The sequence below is a fragment of the Biomphalaria glabrata genome, chromosome 2 (assembly GCF_947242115.1).
Source record: "Biomphalaria glabrata chromosome 2, xgBioGlab47.1, whole genome shotgun sequence".
Lineage (NCBI taxonomy): Eukaryota > Metazoa > Mollusca > Gastropoda > Planorbidae > Biomphalaria > Biomphalaria glabrata.
Genome location: NC_074712.1, coordinates 12,824,984 through 12,849,346, shown reverse-complemented (window position 1 = coordinate 12,849,346; position 24,363 = coordinate 12,824,984). Strand labels below are relative to the sequence as shown.

General features: G+C 34.9%; 1 protein-coding gene across 1 annotated transcript in view; it reads left to right on the top strand.

The window, feature by feature from the left end:
* The window catches only part of LOC106051949 (uncharacterized), a 31,675-nt gene extending 13,741 nt beyond the window's left edge, over positions 1 to 17,934 (top strand). The window contains exons 7-17 of the mRNA XM_056019123.1: positions 4,092 to 4,328; positions 4,669 to 4,780; positions 4,965 to 5,068; positions 8,252 to 8,328; positions 8,463 to 8,614; positions 14,556 to 14,671; positions 14,814 to 14,948; positions 15,593 to 15,860; positions 16,171 to 16,259; positions 16,556 to 16,651; positions 16,805 to 17,934. Of these exons, the coding sequence (XP_055875098.1) occupies positions 4,092 to 4,328; positions 4,669 to 4,780; positions 4,965 to 5,068; positions 8,252 to 8,328; positions 8,463 to 8,614; positions 14,556 to 14,671; positions 14,814 to 14,948; positions 15,593 to 15,860; positions 16,171 to 16,259; positions 16,556 to 16,651; positions 16,805 to 16,870 (1,452 nt within the window). The 3' untranslated portion in view covers positions 16,871 to 17,934. The remainder of the gene's footprint in view (positions 1 to 4,091; positions 4,329 to 4,668; positions 4,781 to 4,964; positions 5,069 to 8,251; positions 8,329 to 8,462; positions 8,615 to 14,555; positions 14,672 to 14,813; positions 14,949 to 15,592; positions 15,861 to 16,170; positions 16,260 to 16,555; positions 16,652 to 16,804) is intronic.
* The last annotated feature ends 6,429 nt before the right edge of the window (positions 17,935 to 24,363 follow it).

Sequence of the window (24,363 nt, the reverse complement as noted above, 5' to 3'; positions counted from 1 at the left end):
GGAACGAACACTTACAGAGTCTAAGAGAGATATTTGCTATTATCAAGGAAAACAATCTGACATTGAAACCAACAAAAATAAAAATTGGACTTAGTGAAATTCCTTTTTTGGGATACAAGATAAAAAATGAATCAATTACACCACTGGAAGAAACAGTTGCAAAAATAATGGATATTAGTGTACCAAAAACAAAAAAACAAATTAGAAGCCTTTTAGGTCTATGCAATTTTTATAGAAAATTTGTTCCAAAATTTGCAGAAATGATTGAACCTCTTACAAATCTTACCAAGAAAGGGAAATCTAACATTATAGTTTGGTCTGAACAATGTCAAAGATCGCTAGACAAGATTAAGAGGGTGTTTTCTGAAAACCCAATATTAAAATTGCCCGATAGTACTAGAGAATTTATTTTGGCAACGGATGCTTCATCCATAGCTATAGGGGGCTGTTTGATGCAAGAGTATAGTGGAATTGCACACCCTGTTTTTTATGTAAGCAGGAAACTAACCCTTGCAGAGTTAAACTATGCAACTATTGAAAAAGAGGGGCTGGCAATTGTGTGGTGCATAACAAAGCTAAGTTTTTATCTGATGGGGGCTAAATTCCAATTATGGACTGATCATGCTCCGTTGGCATTTATTAATTTAAATAAATGTGGTAATAATAGAATTGCTAGGTGGGCATTACAACTGATGGACTATAAATTTGAGATCAAGACAATACCAGGGAAAGAAAATGTTGTGGCAGATACATTATCACGATGTACTTAGGTTGGTGAGATTGTGTAGGGTATATAATGATTACTTACATGCTGTTAAGAATTAATCTATTTTATTGTTTACAATTGTAAATTCTGGCACGGAGTGTAGTAGATATTCCACAGAGGATTGTCCAATTGGGAGTATACACAACAATGATTAGTGAACAGATATAGATTTAAATTGAATTATAGGCGGGGAGTGGTATTAACGAAATCTGCATGATTACATAGAGATATGCATAGATATATATATGTGTCAATTGTTCATAATAACAATTAGTATTGTGATTGTTACTGTCACAATGGGTGAATATAAATGCTATATGTTAAATCTAATGTTAGAATTGTATTGGTATTAATATGTCATTGTGTATGATTTTGTTTTGTAGTACATTATGGTTCTCTATGTTACAGAGAATTTAAAGTAGTTTTAACTTGGAATAGGCTGATAAGATATGTGACAATTTATATTTTGGACGTTCGATGTACATCGAACTTGTTAAACAGGGGGGGTGTTACGTGCGCATGTTAATGTAAATGTGAAATGGTGCGAATGCGTGTTGAACGGAGAGGAGAAAAAGAAAATGGAGAAAATAGAAACGAAATAGTGTTCTAGTGTTCATGAGAATTAAAATGAGTTCTAAGCGATGACGTTGTTGTTTTAGTGTTAATGTACTGTTTAAAGAGTCTCATGCTAGAAAGGAACGTAACAGACTATTTTTAGAGTTTATACATTTATATTATGTATCTATCATTATGTTTTGGTAGAAAAGGGTTGTGCTGGCTGAGTAGTAATACACTTGGAAGTTAAACCTGTACTCAAGCTGTTGCTCCATTCAATTTTGAGATTTTAGTAAATAAAATTTCGACATAGTCCATTAGGAATACCATATTTCATTTGTTGTACTGGGAATACCACATTCAGTTTGTTGTGCTGGGAATACCACATTCCGTTTATTAGGCAAAGTTTGTTGTTCTGGGAATACCACATTCAGTTTGTTAGGCAAAGTTTGTTGTTCTGGGAATACCACATTCAGTTTGTTAGGCAAAGTTTGTTGTTCTGGGAATACCACATTCAGTTTGTTAGGCAAAGTTTGTTGTTCTGGGAATACCACATTCAGTTTGTTAGGCAAAGTTTGTTGTTCTGGGAATACCACATTCAGTTTGTAAGGCAAAGTTTGTTGTTCTGGGAATACCACATTCAGTTTGTTAGGCAAAGTTTGTTGTTCTGGGAATACCACATTCAGTTTGTAAGGCAAAGTTTGTTGTTCTGGGAATACCACATTCAGTTTGTAAGGCAAAGTTTGTTGTTCTGGGAATACCACATTCAGTTTGTTAGGCAAAGATTTTTTGTTCTGGGAATACCACATTCAGTTTGTTAGGCAAAGATTTTTTGTTCTGGGAATACCACATTCAGTTTGTTAGGCAAAGTTTGTTGCTCTGATCTCATTATTATTCTTGATATATAAATTTGGCATGAAGAACAAGTTACTAAAGAAAAAGTAGGTCTACCCTTAATGTAAACATAACATAAGAGTCACCAATCACTTCTGACATTGACAAATAAATGCTGCTTTGTGTCAGTATATTAAATAAGTGGCATGTTCATTTGTATTGAACATTATAATTACCTATTGTTACGAATCTCACTATCCAGGCTCTCTGCAAACTGCACCATACACCACCAACTTAAAGAACTTGACAACTCAGGGCTCCAAAGTAACGTAACACTTTAATGGTTGAATAAATAACAGCCAATACTGTACAATTGGCAACTCGTACACTGTACAAATATCTCTCCGATAACACCGTACCGCCATATCAACTCTTGCACTGGCCTCTCCGTCTCGTTCCGGGCTTGCACTGGGTTCAACAGTTCAGGACTGACTTCACACACTAGGCTCGTTGGACTCGATCGCAGACCAAGATCAAGACGCCAGTCGTCTCAACTGTACTTGACAGTACTCCGCACTGAACCGTCGTAATGCTCCGTACAGAGCCACACCGCTGAACTGTGCTGTAGTTGACCGGACTGTAGTGGACCTTCTGTCGTGAACCTCCTTTCTGAACCTTGCTGTATTGAGCCCCTTTTCTCGACCTTCTTGACTGCGACACCTGTGCTCTTATATAGGGTCCCTACTGGCTTTCTCGAACCGGACAGAACGCCGCTGGACGTTTCTAGGTGGTCAGATGACTACAACTCTCGTGACGCTTCTGAGCTCTGTTCACGACGGCGATCCTTCCCGAACTGTCCTGTTGACACTCGACTCGGCTGACCGTCGTAGCTCGTCATGGTTGACCGCTCTTCTAGCGCTGGCCTGGGGCGATTTGCGTCGGCTGACTACACACACACCACTACCCCTCTCTGTGCCACCACCAAGTTATAACACTATATATAAATTAGAAAATACTTGATACAAGTTTGTTTAGCACAACTGGGTCTCATTGACTCCTTGGATGCCACTCTTTCACAAAAGGTTTATTGCAAGCATGAAAAATTATTAATTAATTAGCCTTGTAAGAGACAAGTAAATATTTTTGAAAAGAAAGTCTACATAAAAGAGCCACATTTTTAGATTACAAAAAATTGTACTGAGACTCTCGCGCAACCATGTGTCATTATCACCGACTAATTGCTGCTATTTTGGCGGGAATCAAATCTAAAAAAGAACAGCATAAATAAAGAAAATGTTTTTCATGAATTTCTTTTTTACCATTATTTAAGTCAGTCTAGAAACTGGGGTGACAGTGGCACAGGGAAGCACATCTGATTCTTGAGTTGTTATCGCCATTAAAGGGAATTGTTGGTTTACAACAATTGGAGCAAAATTAATGTGAATTAAGTTTACGATTACTTGGTTTTGAAAGATACTAGTCACGCGGCATGCGTTTTCGTGCATAGTTTCAGCTGGATAATGAAAAGATGTCCAAATAAATTATTAATATTTTTGACTATAATGAAAGTGTGAGTAGGAATTGAAAAATGTGCCAATAAGCCAAGCTGGAGTTTTAAAAAAGTCTCCCTGTATAGAGTTTAATTTTATATCTTTCTATATTTTCCTTTTTCAACAATGAGTTTGCCGACTACTGGTTTAACATATTGATATTAAGACTATTTTTTGTTTCTGGACCTTTACCTCCCTTTTCTTTTATCACTTATAATCCATCGCAAGTAAATCAAAAGTCATTAAAAAAAATTGTATACACATATTTATGATTTTGCTAATGTGTGTCATTTCAATTTTATAAAATTATTCCAGATAATGTATTATATAAATGAAACCTGTCCTACCAGGCGCTTGCTTTTATCTATCCTTCACTTCATTGACAGTGTTTGGCACTGAGTACATCGGCCATGATGTTCATGTTGAGTCGTGATCGGCTAAACATGGACCTGGATAGAGACAGTCTAAATCTAATGCTGAAACTGAATGAGGTGGACTCTGCGGATAAAGGAAACATGTCCACCAGCGGTGACTTGGAGAAGACCAAAGTAAGAGTGCAAGAACTGCTGGCACAGTTGCAGCAAGAAACACATGCCAGAGAAATTGACTTAGGATTTGTTTCGGTAATCAATTTTTTTAATGTGTATTGTACATTATTATTTTTAGTTTTTAGTTATATCAATCGTTCTAGCTAGGGTTTGGGTGTGGCTGCAAAGTAGTAAAATATTAAGCAGCCAAACAGAGCATCATGTTAGTGTTTTATTCAGTATTTGAAAGTTTGGGACAGTTCTTGGGAAGAATTCTTAAAAAGTTTATTATTGTGCTGGCTAAATATCAATGTGATTTACAATTTCGTTTTTTTTTTTTCTTGATTTATGAATTTTTAAGTTTAGAAGGGGTTTAAAAAAGTACAAAGGAAATTGACCTTAACTTTTGACTTCACTGATATGTTGTTTTCTTTAGACTGGCAATCTGGCATTGGAATCTTTATTAAGTTTAACTTCAAGACGGGCTGGTGAATGGTTTAAAGAAGAACTTCGTTCATTTGGTGGCCTTGATCACATTGTGGATTCTGGTATGTTCTGGCTATATATACTATTATAATCAAATGTTGTATGGCCTTGTAGGTATACTTTACAGCAAGTAAGAAAAAATTACTGCTTTTTTTTTATAGCAAAATTATTTTTTTAGTCTCATTGTATTAAAAAAATAAGATTTTTTTTTTTTCAAAATGTGATTTTTATGAATTGCTTTTCTAGTGACAAACTGTGAGAAAAATCTACCTGAAGACTTGACACAGGATATCCAGAATGCACTGCCTGTTTTGAGGAAGCTAGATAGGTGTTTGAGAGTTCTGGAAAATGTAAGATAGGTTTCTAAGTTCTTGGTTCCAAATTGACCTTTGATTCTGTATTCTCAGTACAGACCTGCCTACCGTTACGCAAAATCTCCCAAAAATGACCGCCAGTACGCAAATACGCATTTAACCCGTCGCGTTACGCATTTCGTATGCTTTTTTTTTCTCCTCTCTAGACTAGCTTACAAGCGGTCACCGAGGTCACGCTAAGCCCACCTGTGGGGAGAGGGGCGAAACAGAAAAGGTGGGGTGAACACAATGTGCCCAGATCTATACGTTGATTGGTACTTAACAATTAGATGTCTAGAAATAAAGAACGCGAGAGTGAGGGAGTGGCGGGTTGGTACCAGGTTGGTACTGTCAGTTAGCTGACCAACGTGACTTTTTTTTTTTTGTAAGTTCATGAGTAGAAATTAATTATGTTGGTGCATTCCTGATTCTTATATTCATTTGTATAGAAAAAAAAATCGAACAGCTATCGATTAAAAACACATTGAGTGACATTGTAGATATCTAGTCTAGATCTAGATCAGGATTCTAGATCTAGAATCTAGATAACTTGTTATACAGGAATAGATCTAGCTCGAGTCTAGCTAGTCATTACGTTATGATTCTCTACATTACCCTACAAACTAGTTATAGATCTAGTATGATTTAGAATTTAGATTGACTAGATCTAGATCGATAACATCTACTATCATCTAGTCTAGATCTAGACTAGATTCTTAGTCTTAGTATAGAATAGATCAAGTATGAAGGTAGGCCTACGAAAGTTTGGATCTAGCGGATCCACGGCATCGGTAACACATTTGAGCCCAGATCTAGAGTAGATTATATTCATTATATAGACATAGATCCAGATCTAGTCTAGATATCATCTCTATTGATCTAGATTTAGATTGTAGATCTAATCATGACATCTAATATTATATATATATCTATATTATAAAGTAGAATGTGAGGGGTATGTATGTATGTATGTATGTTACTTATAGACATCAAAACCGCTTGACCAATCTTGATAAAACTAGGCAGGAATGTTCCTTGGGTACCAACTTAGACCGTAGTGTATGTATTGTAGCCCTAAAACAAACTTAAGACCCTCAAAAAAAATAAAGTTGTCCGACTCTATTACAGCTATAGTATTTTATGGATCTAGGCCATGTCTACAATGTTGACATGAGAAAAGATGGAAAGGATTTAGACCTAGATCTAATTTTAAGAAATACACTTTGCGCAGATAGTTTTTTACTTTGACACATGAAAATACAAAAGAAGATCCATTGATTTCATTATATAATAAAATTAACCTTCAATTTTGTGTTTCAAAATCATTTTTTACATTAATTAGTTCCTTATATCTGTGATTACAGATTTCCTGACGAACATTCTTTCATTAGACAATTCCGTAATGAATCGCGTACTAAATATTAATTCGTTTAATTGTTTACTTTATAATCCCATCCCTAGATCTAAAACTCTAATTCAACTTTAAGATGATAAAGCTTCTCTTCGCACAGATAGTTTTATACTTTAACACATAAACATATTAATTGAAGTCCATTCATTTCATATTTTGATCAAATAAACATTCAAATTTGGTTTTTAAAGCTACATTTATTTACGAAAGCTGCGAAGCCGAGTTGAGATAGGCCTAGATCTATATTCATTCATGAATGGCGTACTAAAAATTATTTCGTTTAATTGTTCACTTTATAATCCCATTCATTTAACAAAGCTATCGCTCTTTTCGTTTGTAATAGATATGAATTTATCGGCTTCGGGTAATCCCATTTTCGCAAACCTAATTTTATTTTCGTAGTGAAAGAGAAAAAACTTGAAAGGATCATTAGTTAAGTTTAACATACATCTAAATCCAATCCACTACATTAGTAAAAACACAAACTTAGACCCGAAGGCCGCGGGTAAAGTCTGGCGAACATCCTTTCATTAGACATTACCAAATGGTTACACATTAACAGTGATTAACACATCTCTCTACTGAGTCTATTCTTAGGCCTAGGTCTAAAACTCTTATTGAACTCTAAGATAATAAAACTTCTTTTCGCAAAGATAGTTTTATGCTTTAACACATAAACATACTAATTATTGTCCACTCATTTCATATTTTAATCAAATTAACATTCAAATTTGTTTTTCTAAAGCATTTTTAATACATTCGTTCGCTGTTCGCTAAATAAAGCTGCGTAGCCGTGTTAAGATAGGCCTATATTCATTCATGAAAAAAGGTCACGCATGCGCAACACAGAATGAACTCTATAAAAGGCAACTAGATTAGTGTAGATTTAGATCTATGTCTACATCAAGATCTACTTTTTACTTTAACACATGAACATACAAAATTAAGTCTATTCATCTCAATTTTTAATGCAAATGTTTTAATTTGAAAAAAAAAATAGATTTAAGCCTATTAGCTATTTTGATTTGATAGCTTCATTCACACAATTTTTACATTGACACATTCGCTTTACTTATTACATTATTATTTCGTTTAATTGTTTACAAAACACTCTCAGTGACTATATCGACAGTAATGCGCAAATAAAGACCCGCGGGTCGCGGGTAACATATGTCTAGTATATATATATATATATATATATATATATATATATATATATATATATATATATATATATATATATATATATGACAAAATAGAGGATCACGTAAGTGTTACGCATTCTGGTTCCAAAATACGCATTTTGACCGTAAGTGTTACGCATTTGGACTTTTTTTGGTAGGCAGGTCTGTCAGTATAAAGTTAGAATATCCATTTTTTTTACAAATTGTATTGAAATAGACAAACCTTTAAAGCTATTCAAATGTTTAAAATACTTATCTCAATAACACAAATTATTCTAATCATTAATAACAAATAAATTGATTGATAAAGTTTATCATTAACTTGTCAGCTATTTTAGACAGGACAGTAAAATTTTATGAAAATATTCATTTCGTGACTATGTGATAGAAGACTTTAAGATACGAGATAAAGTCTTAGAGAATTAGAAACAAATTAAAACAAAAAGGTGTTTACACCCAAAGTTTCAATTGGCCTGGGATATAGATAGATGTACAAAAATATCACTTCACACACACACATATATATATAAATATATATAAATATATAATGTATATAATATTACAATTTGTTAACTTTTTTTTCAGATCAGTTTTATGAATTCTGATAACCAAAATTATTTAATAGCTTATAAAAATGCTGCCTTGCTTCAGTCTTGCACAAGGTTGGTTCATTGATATATTTTTAGTTTGTTTGATGGTTTTATATAATAAACCTAAACATGATGTAATTAATCTGTTAAGCTTTTTTTTTTTTTCTTGCCTATAACATGCTATCAATTGACTTTTGTCTCTAAAGACTGCTAAGAATGTGTCAGAAGTGTATGCCCACATATACTGTACAAGATAGTGTGGAGGAGAACAAGGCTGTTAAAGACACACCAGGCTTCACAGTTCTCACCTGTATGTTAGCAGTTCTCAGGGTTCTACTCAACATCACCCATGAACACAGTAAGTCTGGTTCTACTCAGTAATTCTGGTGCACATTAGGATAATATATGGAAAGGAATTAGTATAGAAACATAAGTCCTTTCATATTTCTATTGCATTCCTTGAACATTATTATCATTTGAATTGAAAGTTCTTGTTATAGACTAGATTATCAGCTATTAAGGGGGTCAACGGGTCAAAAATAATCAATTTTCATCAAAAAAATCGATTTTTCAAAAGTTGCATATTATGTTATAAAAATATCTTATAAATGATATTTTCAAGCTAAAATCATCAAAATATCAATATTTAGATGTAAAAAACGAGTTTGAAAGGGGTAGGGTGTAGCCCTTTTGTTCAAAATGTTGAAAAAATCGTCATTTTATGATGCCGATTACCACGTTGCCCGCCATGACAGTGTATCATGTTTGGTATGGTTGTAAAGCTTACGACCTCGTCTATACTGCCCTACAAATGACCCACATGTGTAAAAATAGCCATAGCCTTGAGACCGGTTTGAACAGCCTTAGTTCACATGTTTCTATTCAAATCCGATTGGATGCCGTATGTTTATATACAAAACAAACGATTTTGATTGGTTGTTGTCGGCCATGATGCTTGGATGTCAAGGATAACAAGATAGCCTCTTAGTATCGATAGTAGACCTTGTGCTGTCCACATGGAAGTATTGGCATTATACTAGGAAACAATACGCTTGTCTTCATCTTTATTTTCTTACGGTAAGAACAAGCTTTCTTCAATTTTTATAGATCTACATTGAATAAAAACGTTTTTTTCGTAGATCTAGATATAATAATCTAGATCTAGTACTAGACTCTACTATTACACTGTGACTATGACTATACAGACTATTTCACTAGTAAAACTAAGTTGTTTAGACCTAGACCAGCGTGTTGTTTGCATATTTACTGGCAAACTCAATTGTTTTAGTGTTTAGATCTACTATCAGTAACTAGACACTGTATCTATTCCTAGAAAACTAAGAATCTAGTCTAGATCTAGTATTTAGATCTAGATTCTAGTCTCTTTAGTATATCGTAGTAGTAGCATATAGATCTAATATCTAGATCTAGATCTCTAATTATCATTTATTTATCTCGATCATTTAGACTCTTAGACTTAGACTAGTGACTAGTCTTGATCTAGAATCTAGAGTTAGAGCTAATCATCTAGATCTAGACTAGTATGGATCTGGATCTAATCATCTAGACTCTAGCTAGACTATTATAGTCTGGATCTAGAATCTAGATCTAATCATCTAGACTCTAGTCTAGTGTCTCTAGACTAGTCTGGATCTTCTAATCAGCTAGACTCTAGATCTAGACTAGTCTGGATCTAGATCTAATCATCTACTAGAACTCTAGTAATAAAAAAAAAGTAGTAACTCTAGATCTAGATCTAATCTTGAAGTCTTGATAGAGATAGACTAATATAGATCTAGTGAGATACAGACAACAGAGTCAAATTTAGATCTAGATCTATGTTGTGATAGCTGATCTAGATTTAGATCTAGAATATCAAGTTTTAAAAAAAAAATCGTAATCTCTAGATTCTAGATCTAGGAAAAGAGTTACCAACAAAAATACAACTCTTGATATGAGTATATATCAGATATGTAGATCGACACTTTTATGTTAGGTTATGATGCTTAGATTTAGTTTTTAGATCAATCAAAAACTTATTATAACAAGATCTAGATCTAGACTTCAGCTTTCTTTTTTTATTTTTTTCTTCAGCTAAAGTCGTCAACAAGACCATTTTGGACCACTGTTACACATGATACACTGATGCAGCTATCAGATAAGACTTTTTTTTTTTCTACAAATATAATTAGCTCTGTATATATCAATGTTGTGATTATAAATAATTTTGTTTCTATTTCACTTCATGTTTAACTTTTTTTTTCTTTGCTTTGTTCTTTGAACAGGCATATATGATCCCAGATTGGTGACAAGACCATTGCTTGCTGATGCTAAAACTTTCTGGAAAAATCACTGCTCTATTCAGATAAGACTTTGTTCTTTTTATGTGGATATACTTATATATATATATATGTATATACATATATAGATAGATAGATATACCTGTATTTTTCAGTTGTTTGTAATATTTGTGCTTCTTATTTGTATTAGAATTTATACATTTTCTCATTTTTTTCTTTTTAGATAAAAATGCCTCCACTAAAACAATCATCAATAAAAGCTGCTCCTAAATCAAAGAACAGAAGAAGTAGACAATCAAAGCTTGCTTTGGAAGCCTTACTACGGAAACGTGCTGCATCCCCTTTGCTTACTTCCTCATCGCAAAGTACACCTGTTTTTACCTCAGATCAAGTTACTTCAAATTCATCTGTTTTGACACCAGCGCCATCAACATCGCCATCTTTATCCTTACTAATGGACTCAACCTTGTCAACAGATATTCAACAAACTTCGTCAATACCTGCATCAAAACGCAAACTTGCTTATTTTGCAAATAAAGAATCCAGCCCCAAAGAATCTTCTTTGCCCACAACTTATGTCTTCTTAGAAACACTGCAGACCTTATTTGATGGCCTTCAATGTGGAAAATGTGGTACACAGTGTCTACAGCTGAACCACGATGCAAAAAACAAATCAGGGTTTGCAGTGCTTCTTCAGGTGTTTTGTGCCACATGTTCCCAAGTAAAGTCACAAACTTACACCTCGCCTAAAGTGGAAAAAATATTTACTATCAATAGGCAAGTGGTAGCTGCATCACTTGCAACTGGTATGGGCTATGCTGGACTTACCAAATTTTCTGAACTGATGAACATGCCGGTGATGCACAGCAAGTCCTATGCTCACCATACTACGCAAATCCACAAAGCTTCGACGCTATATTCCAAGAAAATCCTTGATGAAACAGCACACATTGTCAGAAATGCCTATCCTGAACAAGAAGGAAACAGTATTGTAGACATCGACATTTCTTACGATGGCACATGGCAGACCAGAGGACACAAGTCTAACTATGGTGTAGGATGTGTCATTGACAATCGGACAGGACTTATAATAGACTTCCAAGTAATGTCGAAATACTGCCATGCTTGCAGCAAGAAAAAGGACCAACTGAACAAAAAAGTCATTACCAATGAACAATTTGTGGCTTGGCAACAGCTTCACAAGCCATTATGCAACATCAACCACACCGGATCTAGCGGTAGTATGGAGCAGCAGGCAGCTCTTATCATGTTTTCCAGATCTATTGAGACATTCGGGTTGCGCTACAGAACTGTTGTGTCCGATGGTGATAGTAATACAATCAAAGCAATCCACAAGTCCAATCCATACGTGGGTCTAAATGTGGAAAAGCGCGAGTGCATCAACCACGTTGGCAAGCGTTTGGGTACAGCCTTACGAAATGTGGTGGACACTGCAAAAAAACAAAAAGTAACTCTTGGAGGCAATGGCAGAGGTAAGCTTACCCAAACTAAAATTGCTGTCCTACAAAAATATTTCACCAAGGCTCTGCGTTCATTTACTACGGTTCCTGAAATGCGCAAGGCAGTTTGGGCTACTTTTTATCATTGCACCTCCTCAGATGAGTCTTGGAACCATAGCTACTGCCCTGAAGGATCACTGTCCTGGTGCTTTTTCAAACGAGCTGAAGCACTGGGCGTTCCAGCTGCTTCCCATCAAGAGATGAGTTCCACATATCTCTCTCCATTAGTAGCTGAATACATAAAGCCAGTTTATGAGAGACTTACCGAGGATGATCTGCTCGGACGATGCACTGAAGGGCAAACTCAAAATGCCAATGAGTCTGCACATGCTCTTATTTGGAGTCGTTGCCCAAAACACCTTTTTATTGGTAAACAACGTGTGGAGGTGTCTGTTTCTGTTGGGATTGGGGAGTTCAACATGGGCTCGTTGGCGTCTAAATATTTTTTGGATTTCTTAAAATTGGATGTTGGTATTCATACTGAAATATTGGGGTCAAAGAGGGACACAATGCGAATGTCTAAGGCACAGCGAGCATTAGATAACAATGAGAGTCTTCGAAGACAGCTGAGGAAGAATGCGATAGACAAGGAAGGAAGAAGGATTGAGTTGGTTGAAGGAGGTGCGCAGTATATACCTGGAGGTGCTGACTTGTAGCTTTAGAATTTGTAATTTTAAATAATTTTTGTCATCTGCAGTTGCATTTATTTGTTTTTGCCTGAACCACATTTGTATATATGAGTGTACATATCATTTATGTATATGTTTGTATTTATATATTTTATTTTATGATTGATATTGATTTTATTTATTTGCTGAACCATATATGTGTGTGTATATATTTATGATTGATATTGATTTTATTTATTTGCTAAACCATGTTTGTGTGTGTATATATTTGTAAATATCTTTTTTTCTATTATTAATAATGATTTTTCTGAAGAAAACTTTTACAAATTATCTTCAATTATTTTTTTTATAAAGTTATTTTTGTTTCATAATTAATATAATTTATAAATTGTTTTGCATATATTGACTAATTAGCTATCTTTTTTTTTATTTGTATGTTTTTTTTATGCTATTTTAAGTAATCACTTGTAAATTAATATTATTCTGGTGTTTCAAACAGTACTTTAAAAAAAAAATTTTTTTTAAGAAAAGCGGGGTGGGGGGGGGGCACACAAATGCCATCTTATAAAATAATTAAGCAGAATTTCAATTGGTGCTTGTGTATTTTCTTTTCTTAAATGTCATATCTGCTAAATAAAAGAGTATTTTTTAGCCTTAAATGTACAATTCTTGTTGTTTTCTCTCTTTGAAACTTTATTTTTCGTTTTTCTCAAAATGTCAATTTTCAAGGGGTATATGTTTTTAAGAATCACTTTTCTCAAAAACTATCTATTCAATTATCATAATATTTGGTATAGATGTTTAAATATGGTCCTAGCACAGGATGACAATAGAAAATGTCATAAAATATTAACAGGAAATGAGTAACAGTCATTTTAATGGGTTTCAATGAACGAAAACGCTGTCCGCGGAAGAGGTAAAAATGTAAAAATTAATAAAAAAAAAATTATATACATTTTTCAAAATGTCTTATTGTCATCCTGTAAGGAGATAAGGTGTCTATCAACATACCAAATTTCAGACCTGTAGCTGTAATAGTTATTTCAGAAACACATTCTTAAAAATGAGGTGATTTTACCCCTCGACCCCCCTTTTTGATGAAAAAAAGTTTAATTTCATTTAAAATTTATATTTTTAAAGCTTTTTATGTGTTTTTATGATCCAATACATCATTTGAATACATCAGATATCATTAAATGTTGAAAACTAAAAAAAAGGGTTTCAAGGTAGATGACCCCCTTAAAAATGGCCAAGTCAACTTTTTTTTTTTTTTTTTTTTTTTTTTTTTTTTTATAAGTTGCTTTATTTCTAAAAAATTATTGTCAAGTTTTTGAAAATTTGATGCTCTTTTAATAAAATTGTATATTTTAATACATTATAATATGGTGCAGCTGAGAACGGCATCCATAACATCACAACAGTGTCCTCCATGAAAGTCCCTGTTTGTGCTTTCCTGGAATTGGTCTTCGTGTCATTGCATTTCTTGGCATGCGTAGTTCATTCTGTCGGAGAACATGCCTCTCAAACCTCATGAGATATTCAGTCACCTTATTAAGTGCTTACAGTAATAAGATGCTTAGGCATTTAAAGTCCAATAAATTATTGGCTTTAGAATTCCCAAATAGGTAGAAAGCAGACTAAAGGAAAAAGCTAGAAGACTAAAATTAAATTCTAGATCTCATTTTGTTAGTTTACACCTAACTCAGTGAGTCATCATGTCAAAATATTTGTCTAAGGTAGAAAAAAAAATGTCATCAGATACTTTTTTTATTTGGCTAACATGTCAAACTTCATTGTACACATGTGTATTTTGGTCCTAAGGGTATGTATTTGATTTCTCTTTTCATTAGTATTGGGAGGTTTAGACTCAACACATGAGACATCTTTAATGACCACAATAGTCAAATGTTTGACTACCACGCAGTGGTGTGTTCCAATAGAGCAGAGGTTTGACCTGGCCATCCTGGTAAGTGACGTGTTAGACATCTGTACCTCTGTTCTTTATATTCATGAATCGTTTATCCAATACTAATGAAATGTCCTAAATATTCTGTTCAATGGAGCTTTTTCTTGTTTGAAGGGTACACTATAATCTTGTTCTGTTTTAGTGTCTGGGCCTGCTCATCAACTTGGTAGAGAACAGAGAAACCAACAGACAAATTATGATGGAGATGGAGACTCAAGTGAAGTACACAGAGAAAGAGCAGCCCAAAACAATGAGTGCTATTAAGGCTGTAGTACAAGTAAGGTCCACTTGAGTTGATCATATCTTCTGTTGTTGTTTTTTTTACTTTTCAAAGTCGTTTGTACCCCTTTTAGACTTTGCAATCTATAGGACAGATGAGTTTCTAAGGCCAACAGTTAACGAGGTGTCACACATTGGAGTCTAAAACATTTGAAAACATTCTAGAGTCTTCACCAAGATTTGAATCTGAAACCCCTTAGTTCAGAAGCCAAGTGCTTTACAAGCACACCCTCTTTATAAATATAGATATTGAATAAATCATTTGTTGAAACAAAGCATAATCTAAGATTGCCTAACCTACAAATAAAATTCTTCTCTAACCACCCTAAATCATCCATGCCAAGGAGGCTCTGCAAATGGACAGCTACTGGTCTCTAGCTTTCAACTAGAGACAAATGTGAAAAGTATTCAAATTGAAATTGCTTTTTTTCCTGTCACTTTTTAAATACCTATTTGGGTGTAAATTTATTTTCTTACGCCTTTTAAATTACAGAGAAATGAAAATCAGAAGTAGACATGAATAGACTGTTGTCTTGTCTGGCTATTTGATGAATGCATTTGTTTTACACTTTTGTTTGCTTCAGTTGTAGCATTAGCCATAGTCTAGAATCTTGACACATTCCTATGTTTTATGTTTGGCAGCTATTTGTTCAAAGAGAGCAAGCTGCCCGTGAGTTGGAGGAAGACCGAGAAATAAGTTCAGGCGACACAACTACAGCCGAGTCCCCTAACAAAAGCGGAGAGTGGAAAGAGTCAGACTCTGGCATCCAGTGGATCACTAACAGTCTGAAGAAGGCCAGAGAAGAGGAGGGGGAGAAAAGCATGACACCATCTGGCTCTAACAAAAGTGTGGAGGGTGAAGATGCCAATCAGACTATTCTGGAGGACGATGAAGAAACTTTTACCCGAGGTCAGTTGCACAAGTTATTCCTTTAAATTTATTTTTCTCTTATTTAAGTGGTTAGTTTTTTGGATAATCATAATTTCATATCCATATAATTAGAGGCTGGCTTAAAGTAGATCCTTCTCTTTGTTTTTATTTTAAATTGAATTTTTTGAGCAGACCTGCAAATTTCCAAACAGGAATATTGGCTGCTATACAAGGTGGAGTTTGAAGCTTTAGTTCTGAAACAAACTTGTTATTATTGCGCTAGCTATATTTGATCAAACATTCTATTTTGAAGTCCATCTCTTATCTTGCACATTTCTGTTTTTTTCAGCTCTATTAAAAGCTGGTAAACATATGGAAAACAGCATTGTGGCATCTTATGCAGGTCTTTTATTGGGAACAACCATCATCAATAATAAGGTGTGTGACATTTTTATTTTTTTAACTCCATAATTGTTATAAATTTTATTAGACATGTTTTAATAAATTTAAAAACTATCTTAGATTGAAGGAAAAGTGCACTTATTTAAATATAAATGTTTAACTTTTTTTTTGTTTAATTGTAAAGTATTATACAAACTTTTGTATAATTTGAAAAGGTAGCTGTTACTGCATGTTAGTTAAATAGCTAAGAACAGAGAAATGAACTGGATAGCTAAAACTGTTTTAAGTTTATTATCTTTTGAATAATGGTGTTGATTGTATTGTATCTTTAGGAGTATGCCAAAACAGTGAAACAACTCATTCCACATGAAGACTTTGGTCCCATGATTAAAATGTTAAAGAAATTCCTGAACTTTATGAGTCTTACGGTAAGTTGATTCTAAAAATAGATATGCACGAGATATGTGGAACTTTTTGTAAACAAAGGTTAGTAATTATTTATAAATGAAAAGAAACAAAATAAAATGTTCAAAGTGTTTTCAAATTCCTTAAATGTAACATTTTATTTTTATATATTTCAGACTGCATTTGGTAGCACAGATGTGAATAACATAACTAAGGTGATAGACGTATTGGAGTCAGCGTGATAATAATTTGTTGAACATTCATGTGTTCCTTGAGTGGATGGACCGTGCAGCTGTTTGAGAGTTTTTCACCTTGTTGTTTATTACTGTTTGGTTTCCTTCGTCATGGCTGCATATGTATTGAGAATGTAGTTAGGATAAAATCACGATATGATACATTCACATATCAATGTGTCATCCTAGTTGATCTCATCTCTTTGGAGATGACCATTTGTGTTCTGACTCACGTGTAGTTATGTTAAGGAAAAACAAATGTACTATCATTTTATAATTTGATTTCATTGAATTTTGTTGTATTCCCTGATTCTACTCTTGGTCATTGTTGCCCTTCAATAACAAATCTATTAGAGACACATTATACTCTGGCTATTTTTTTCATCGATTTTTAATTGGTATACAGATTGAATTTTGTACATTATGTAATCTTGAGAAAAAAAAAAGGGGGGGGGGGCTTATAAAATATATAATCAATTATTTTTAATTCTTGTCTGTTAGTATTGTGGTCTGTCATCACATGCTATCATCAGCTTTTGTTCACATCAGGCTTCAGTTAGTAATGGACTTGAAAAAGAAGAGCTGAGAACTAGTACAATAGAGCATTGTAGTTTTAAGTGAGGTGGGGTGCCCTCTAGCCAACCCAACATTGAGACTTGGACCAGATCTCATCAGTACCTGGTATGAGCCGACTCAGGGTGGGAAAATGTTCTGTTGGTCAGGTGACAATGGCTTTGGAAATGGGTTAAGTTAGTGTTTGCCTGTTGAGGGAAGTAGTTTTCACCATTCTTGTGTTTCTAACAAACACATTGTAACAATACAAGTCCCAAACACTTTGTAAGTAATTGTTGGTTAGTCCCAAAAAAAAACGTTTTTACTTTCATTTAACAGAATTAGTACTTTGGTAAAAATAAAAAAAAAAAACAGTCATGGACTGTTGAAGTAACAATAGTTTGTGTCTGGATTGTAGTTTCAACTGACATGCGACTCTGGATGTATGTGTTAGGGTTTTCTATCTACAGAGCTCTCGTCTTGTTCTTTGGTTCCATAGCCACCTACTTTTTTTTTTTTTTTGAAGTGTCACACCATTGTCAGATTCATCTACACTATAGTATTGACCATCCCACTGGACTGTCACGTGACAGCACTGTATGTTTTACATATTCAATTTGTTGATTTGTATATTTAACATTTTTCAAACTAGAAAACTGCTTCATTTCATTCGCATTTAAAATTTTTGTTCTTTAAATCTTTCTTATGAGGGGAGGAGGGTCTCCTTTCTATAGTTTTGATAAAATCAAAGTCTAATAGAAATGGCCTAAACAGCAAAGTATTGGGCAATTTTTTTTGTCCCTCGAATAAAATAATTCTACATCCTACGTTGGATAGTTTGTATGATTTTTAACCTAGCAATTTATTTTCTATTTCAACAATCCTTTCTTTTTTCAGTGATGGGAATTTTCCGACAATTGTCGGAATTCCGATAATTTCTTCTGGTCCGATTTTCTAGCAAAAAAATCCGAAGTTTTCCAGACATTTTTTTTTTTTTAAATCCGATTTTTTTTTTTTCAATTTTTTTTTTATGAAAAAAAAAAATCCGATTTTATTATTTTTCCATTTTCGGAAGAATGCGAAATAAGATTTTTGATTTGTTTTGAACTCCGCACATCCGGTCTTTTGACACAGTTAAAGTTCTATTTTTTTTTTTAAATCTTGTGTTACCGTATTGTCTTATAAGTCTAGATCTCGGTCCAGATTAGAGTGGTTTGAATCAGTCTAGATAGATATCTAGATTCTTTAATTTGAATACTTTTGATCTAGATCTAGACTTCAATGGCTGCTTGCCAGCTTTTGAAAAGTATTCGACTTAAACTTAACTTAGACTTAAGAGTATCAATCATGAATGATGCCCGGTCGCTATGTTACGACGTATGTAGCACTAATCGCCGCTATTACTACAATTCAAGATCTATTATTTTTTCACTGTTGTTACGATGACCCCTAGATTTTTCTAATTTGAACCCTGCCTGCCGACTTCCTTGAGTTCAAATGGGATTAGATTTAGACATCTAGATCTATTATAATAATAATAAGATCTAGATCTACTCATCTAATAGAGTGATACTGTGATAGACCTACCGTGTACCGACCATCTGGATTTATATATAGAATATACTTTTTTTATATAGTAGTAAGTAGGCCTTCTTAAACTTCTTAACATGACTATAGTGAGTTACTGAGTATAAGCCTGACAGAATGTAGATATCTAATAATAATATATTGGATCTAGAATCTAGAAAAGTTATTAGATATAAGTAGTAGTAGCTATAGATTATAGATCTATCTATAGTGAGGGATATGTATATATTTTAATATAAAACTTATCATTACTAATTTTAAAAGCATGTTTTTCAAACACATTTAATCCTTATAGTTGTTTGAGAAAGAAGTTGTTACAATATCTGTATAAAGCAGTTATCTATTATAGAATGCTCAGACTGCAAAAAGCTTTCTCCTCCCATCAATATATATACAAACAATAGTGCCATGAATGCATTTTGAGTGCAGTAATGCTAAATGAAGTGCAGTTTGTGTGCAGTAATGCACAATGCAGTGTAAATGTTATGTAATACAACATTAATTAAAGAAAATATTAAATTAAATGATTCTACGTAGTTTAAAAAAATTCAGCAACATCTTTTTTTAAGTCGTCGCCACGACAGGCCAGTTCAAAAACGGGGGGGGGGGGGGGGGGGCTTACAAAATTTCCTAAAATTTTTGCAAAGTCAGTTCCCATCACTGTTTTTTTTTAAAGTTAAAGCTGTCGCCAACTAAACTGTTTTTTAATACTATCTCCAATAGTTTGCTGTTTTTTTTCTCTTTGATACAAACCATGTTTATATTGCTTACACATTTATTGGTTTGCCTTCTTTTTTGTTTCATTTATTTTTTTGAAGCCATTTTGTATTTTATTTGTCTTCTCATGTACCATCTGGCAACTGATACATAGCACATCACTGTCTACGAAATGACATTTATGCATAGATCATCTTTTCCCCTCTTTATCAACATCTTTTTTTTTTTTTTTTTAAATAAGGAAATTTTTTTGTTTAATATTTTATGTATATAGGTTCCCCCAGCCCCCCTCCCAATTGCATCAGTTTGTAGTGGTACATGGCTCATTTGTTTGTGTAATTCATCCTATGATAATGAAGAATTTATTGAATAAAACAAATCTTTATTAATCTGTCTCTTTGTTATTACAGTCAGAGGGAGAAGGATAAAAATGTAGATTACATAACAGCAGTAAAGTCCTTTGTTTTACTGGCATTACCTAACAGAAATAAAGTCCTTTGTTTTACTGGTATTACCTAACAGAAGTAAAGTCCTTTGTTTTACTGGTATTACCTAACAGAAGTAAAGTTTGAATAGTTTTAAACATTGTGGATTTGAAATATTGGAAGAACAACAAAAATCTATCATGTGTTTAGAGAAAAAAAAATTGCTGTTGCTGTTTCATTATACATTAGTGAAAGGAAATGATATATCTAGTTTATTTTTGTTCAACAATACTGAAACCTCCACACTCTTCCATCTCTTTACGAGTTATTTCCATTAGTATACCTGATTCAGATGTCCTTAAGGTCCGAGAACGTCCGGTTCCCTATTATGGACCTCTTGACCAAGGAAGGGCTTTTATCCATGGCCAGGATAAGGCATCGGCACTTCACCAATCCCTCTGTCCGAAGTCCCGCATTATCCGAAGTGATCATATATTCACACCCGGTATGTCACGACCCCCTTGAGCCCCGCACGAGTTCCCTCTCCCGTGCGAGGCCGGAGGCCGAGCCGCGTGGGGGCCCTTCTTATGCCTATAATGTCCCATCGAACCCGTGCGAGGGTCCATCACAGCACGTATGGCCCCCGTTAGGGAACGAATCGATGGGGGGGGGGGGGGGGTTGGACGGGTTAGCGAGCCTTTGTTACATCCCTACCACGTGCAGTGTACAGTCTCTCAACCGTACGTGTGGTAGCCCACTGAGAGCTATGTGTGCTACCGTACTTGGCCTATCCGACTCCCTTGGCGGACGTTTCCTCCGGAGGGCCACGAAGAGGCGACGGGAGCTGGAATTTCTCCGGCCATTAGTATACCAACCTGTTCCATACTGTCTACGTTTTTTTTTTTTTTATTTTTTTTTTTTTAAGCTTTTAAATTACTGCTTTAAAGTTGGTTTTGCTTGCTCTGGGAAATAAAAGAAATAGTGGAAAAGCTTTTAAGACAGGACATTTAGAAGAAATAAGGAATGAACACACATTTAAATGTACATTAAGTAAGTAGAGGACTTTCCAGTCTCACTTAATTGAGGCAACAATGTTTAGTAATTAGCAGTTTCACTAGGGCTCACTATATCAGGGGAGATCACCAAGAGAAAAGTAAAGTAAGATTTAAGTTTTGAAATATTATTGTCTATCGAATCTAAGCCTAATTTAGAGCTAACATTTGCGGCCTGGAACTAAATATCATCTGGGATGGATGAGGGCAGGATTCGAACCCCAGACCATTGAGATGACAGGCCACCAACGACAAAGCAGCCATTCTTAATCATTAAAAATTATTTGTATATTTTAACAAATTTGTATAGGAGTGTTAATTGGCCCATATTTAAAACCTCCAAAGATAAAAACATAAATATGGATTATAATTACATATTAGATATGCTTAACGACGAACGACAACTCTTCCTTCCTGACATTTATAGGTGTATAGTCTCCCTTTGACTGCCACTGTAGATCGAACATGCTGCACTAGTTTCAAGATTTAGCATCTTATGAAAATCTCTACATCGTAAGTAACATTTGTAAAGATAATCTGCTTGCTTCATTCATCTCATAAAAAGGTAATAGTTTAGATGCCCAGATACCTTTACTGACCACCATGATGTTTTTAAGCATATTTATCTCCCTTATCTATATTAAACTTTCAATAACTCTTTTAAAAGAGATTTTTGTTCTTATGCTGTCAATTTATGAATTTTAAAGTGTATTTACTGAAATGAAGGTCTAAAAAAATGAAAATAATAAATTGATGAAGTTATTTCTCCTTTTTTTTTTAAATAACTTTTTTTAAAAAGAGTTTTTTGTTCTTATGCTATTATTTTAAATGAATTTTAATATTAGATCTAATAGCTGCTAGCGGTTCTCAACCTTTTAAGCTCGGCGACCCCATTTTACAATCCCCCACTCTGCCGCAACCCCCCCCCCCCCGCATACACACACACAGCAATAGAAGAATAGACAAAAACAATCCATTTTTTCAATGGTCTTAGGCGACCCCTGGCAAATCGTCAATCGACCCCCAAGTGGGTCGTGATCCACAGGCTGAGAACCCCTGTGCTGGAAAGAAAGACAAAACAGCAACAGAAAAATGTTGGCAAGTAATTCAAGGGAGATAGTGTAGTATTAAGCCTAAAGACCAAAGTGGCGTATTTCCAATGAGAATATATGGTAATAAGAAATAAAACTTAAAAATATATATTTTAAAAACTATTTATCTCCGAGGAAATCAAATTACATATTTGAAATCTGCATTTTTTTCTGCATATTCTTAAAATATAAGAGAAACCTGATTTAGCGTTTCTAGTCACGTAAACTAATACCGTCAAGGTTAATGGTTGCGTTACTGGGATCAAGTTGATGGTCCCAAACTCGCTTCTTCTTTCTCTAGTTCTTTCTCTTCCTTTCTTGTTTTTCTTCTTCTCTCTCTCTCTCTCTCTCTTTCTCTCTCTTTTTCGTGCACACTTTTTCGCTTCTACACTTTCTCTCTTTCCTCTTTCTCTCACTATTTCTATCCTCTCTTTGTCTCTCATTCGTTCTTCTTTTCTTTCATCAGGGCCGGCCTTAGGCATAGGCAAACTAGACAGCCGCCCAGGGTCTCCGATTGGTGGGGGGCCTCGCTCAGAACTCAGTCTCAAAACAATTTGTTCAGAGAAGAAAGAGCGAAGCTTGTGCCCAATATTAGCGTTGGAGTATGTCGTGCGCGCGTGACGTTTTCTTTTTGTGTTTAATAGTTGTGTTTTAATGTCTTAGGAAGTAGTTTGTTTTAGGTGCGTTTTGTTGTCTAGAATATTGTGTGTGTGTGTGTTTACGTCATGCTTAGTTCCCGCAAGAGAGAGATCTTCTGGTGTTAGCTGGTTTTCTGTTTCCCCCTTGTAACAGTACGTAAGTACATAGTTTTATTAAGGAGGCTGATCTTTCGGTACGAGTGTCGCTATTGAAAAGTTCTTTCTTGCAGCGCATCGCTAGATCTAGGTTTTCTTTCGTTTCAGGGTGCTAGGCTTGGGGCTATGGGAAAGAGTGCCGGCTTTCCGCCCTTGGAGCCGTGTCGTTAACTATCTCTGTTGGAGGTGTAGGAAGTTGATGTTCTGTAAGGAGCCGAGATGGAATGTGCGTGTGGAAGGTGTGTTATTGCTATTTGAACAATTATTCGTGTCCTGTTCACCACCATGAAGTGGATACATAGGAAAATCTCTTGTTACTTTACAATTATCCTACTATGTATTATTAAATAGTGTTCGTTCTGAACAATCGTTATTTAAATCGATGATGTTTTAGTTCTTTCTTAGCGTCGATGACATTCATTCGTTGTTCAATTCATTTCGTGGTTCATATAGGCCTACTAGTATTCTTTGTTTTGGTTTACACTGTTCAGGTGGTGGGTTGCCCGGGAACCTTTAGCATACCCTAGTTAACCTGAAAACTCACCCTGACAGAGTACACTAGCCTGACTAGCCTGACTAGGTTTTAAATAAAACTACGTAATTATTTCGTTCGCTGTTAATTATTTTTAAAAATTTTTATATTTCATTTAAGGCCACCAAATTCACTTCGCCTAGGATCTCCAATGATCTTAGTCCGGCCCTGCTTTCGTTCTGTTATTTTGATCCTTCTCTTTCTTTCTCTCCGTCGCTTTTATTTTTAGCATTTTCTCTCTCTCTCTCTCTCTCTCTCTCTCTCTCTCTCTCTCTCTTACACTTTGTTATTCTCGCTTTGTCTTTACTCCCCCCCCCCCCATCCCATAAACATTCATTTCAAACGGAAAGGGGGGGGGGAGGATTGACATTTAGTGGCACGGCATTAAAAGGTCCGTCTGGCACAAGACATTGGTTTGTAGCCCGTGAGGTGACACTGATGGTCCAACCAGTCTTCTGTTTCTCTCGGACGGGCTCGTCAAGATCTCGCTCTGTGACAGCGATTTAATAAATGTACCGTCCTCGCGGGCCGTCAGACGAGCCGAGTTGCTCGGTGCACGTTAGGAGATGTACCACCAGGAGAGCTGCAAGATGAGCCCCGTGGCTTGAGTGCACGATGTCCATAAATGTCGATCTTGATTGACAGGTGTTGAAAGTGTATCGGTACGCCTTCTTACCTCCTAGCGCACCCCCCCCCCCGGCCTCTTTACGAACCCCCTTCAAAACTCTTTAAATTGTGTCTGTGTGTTGGTT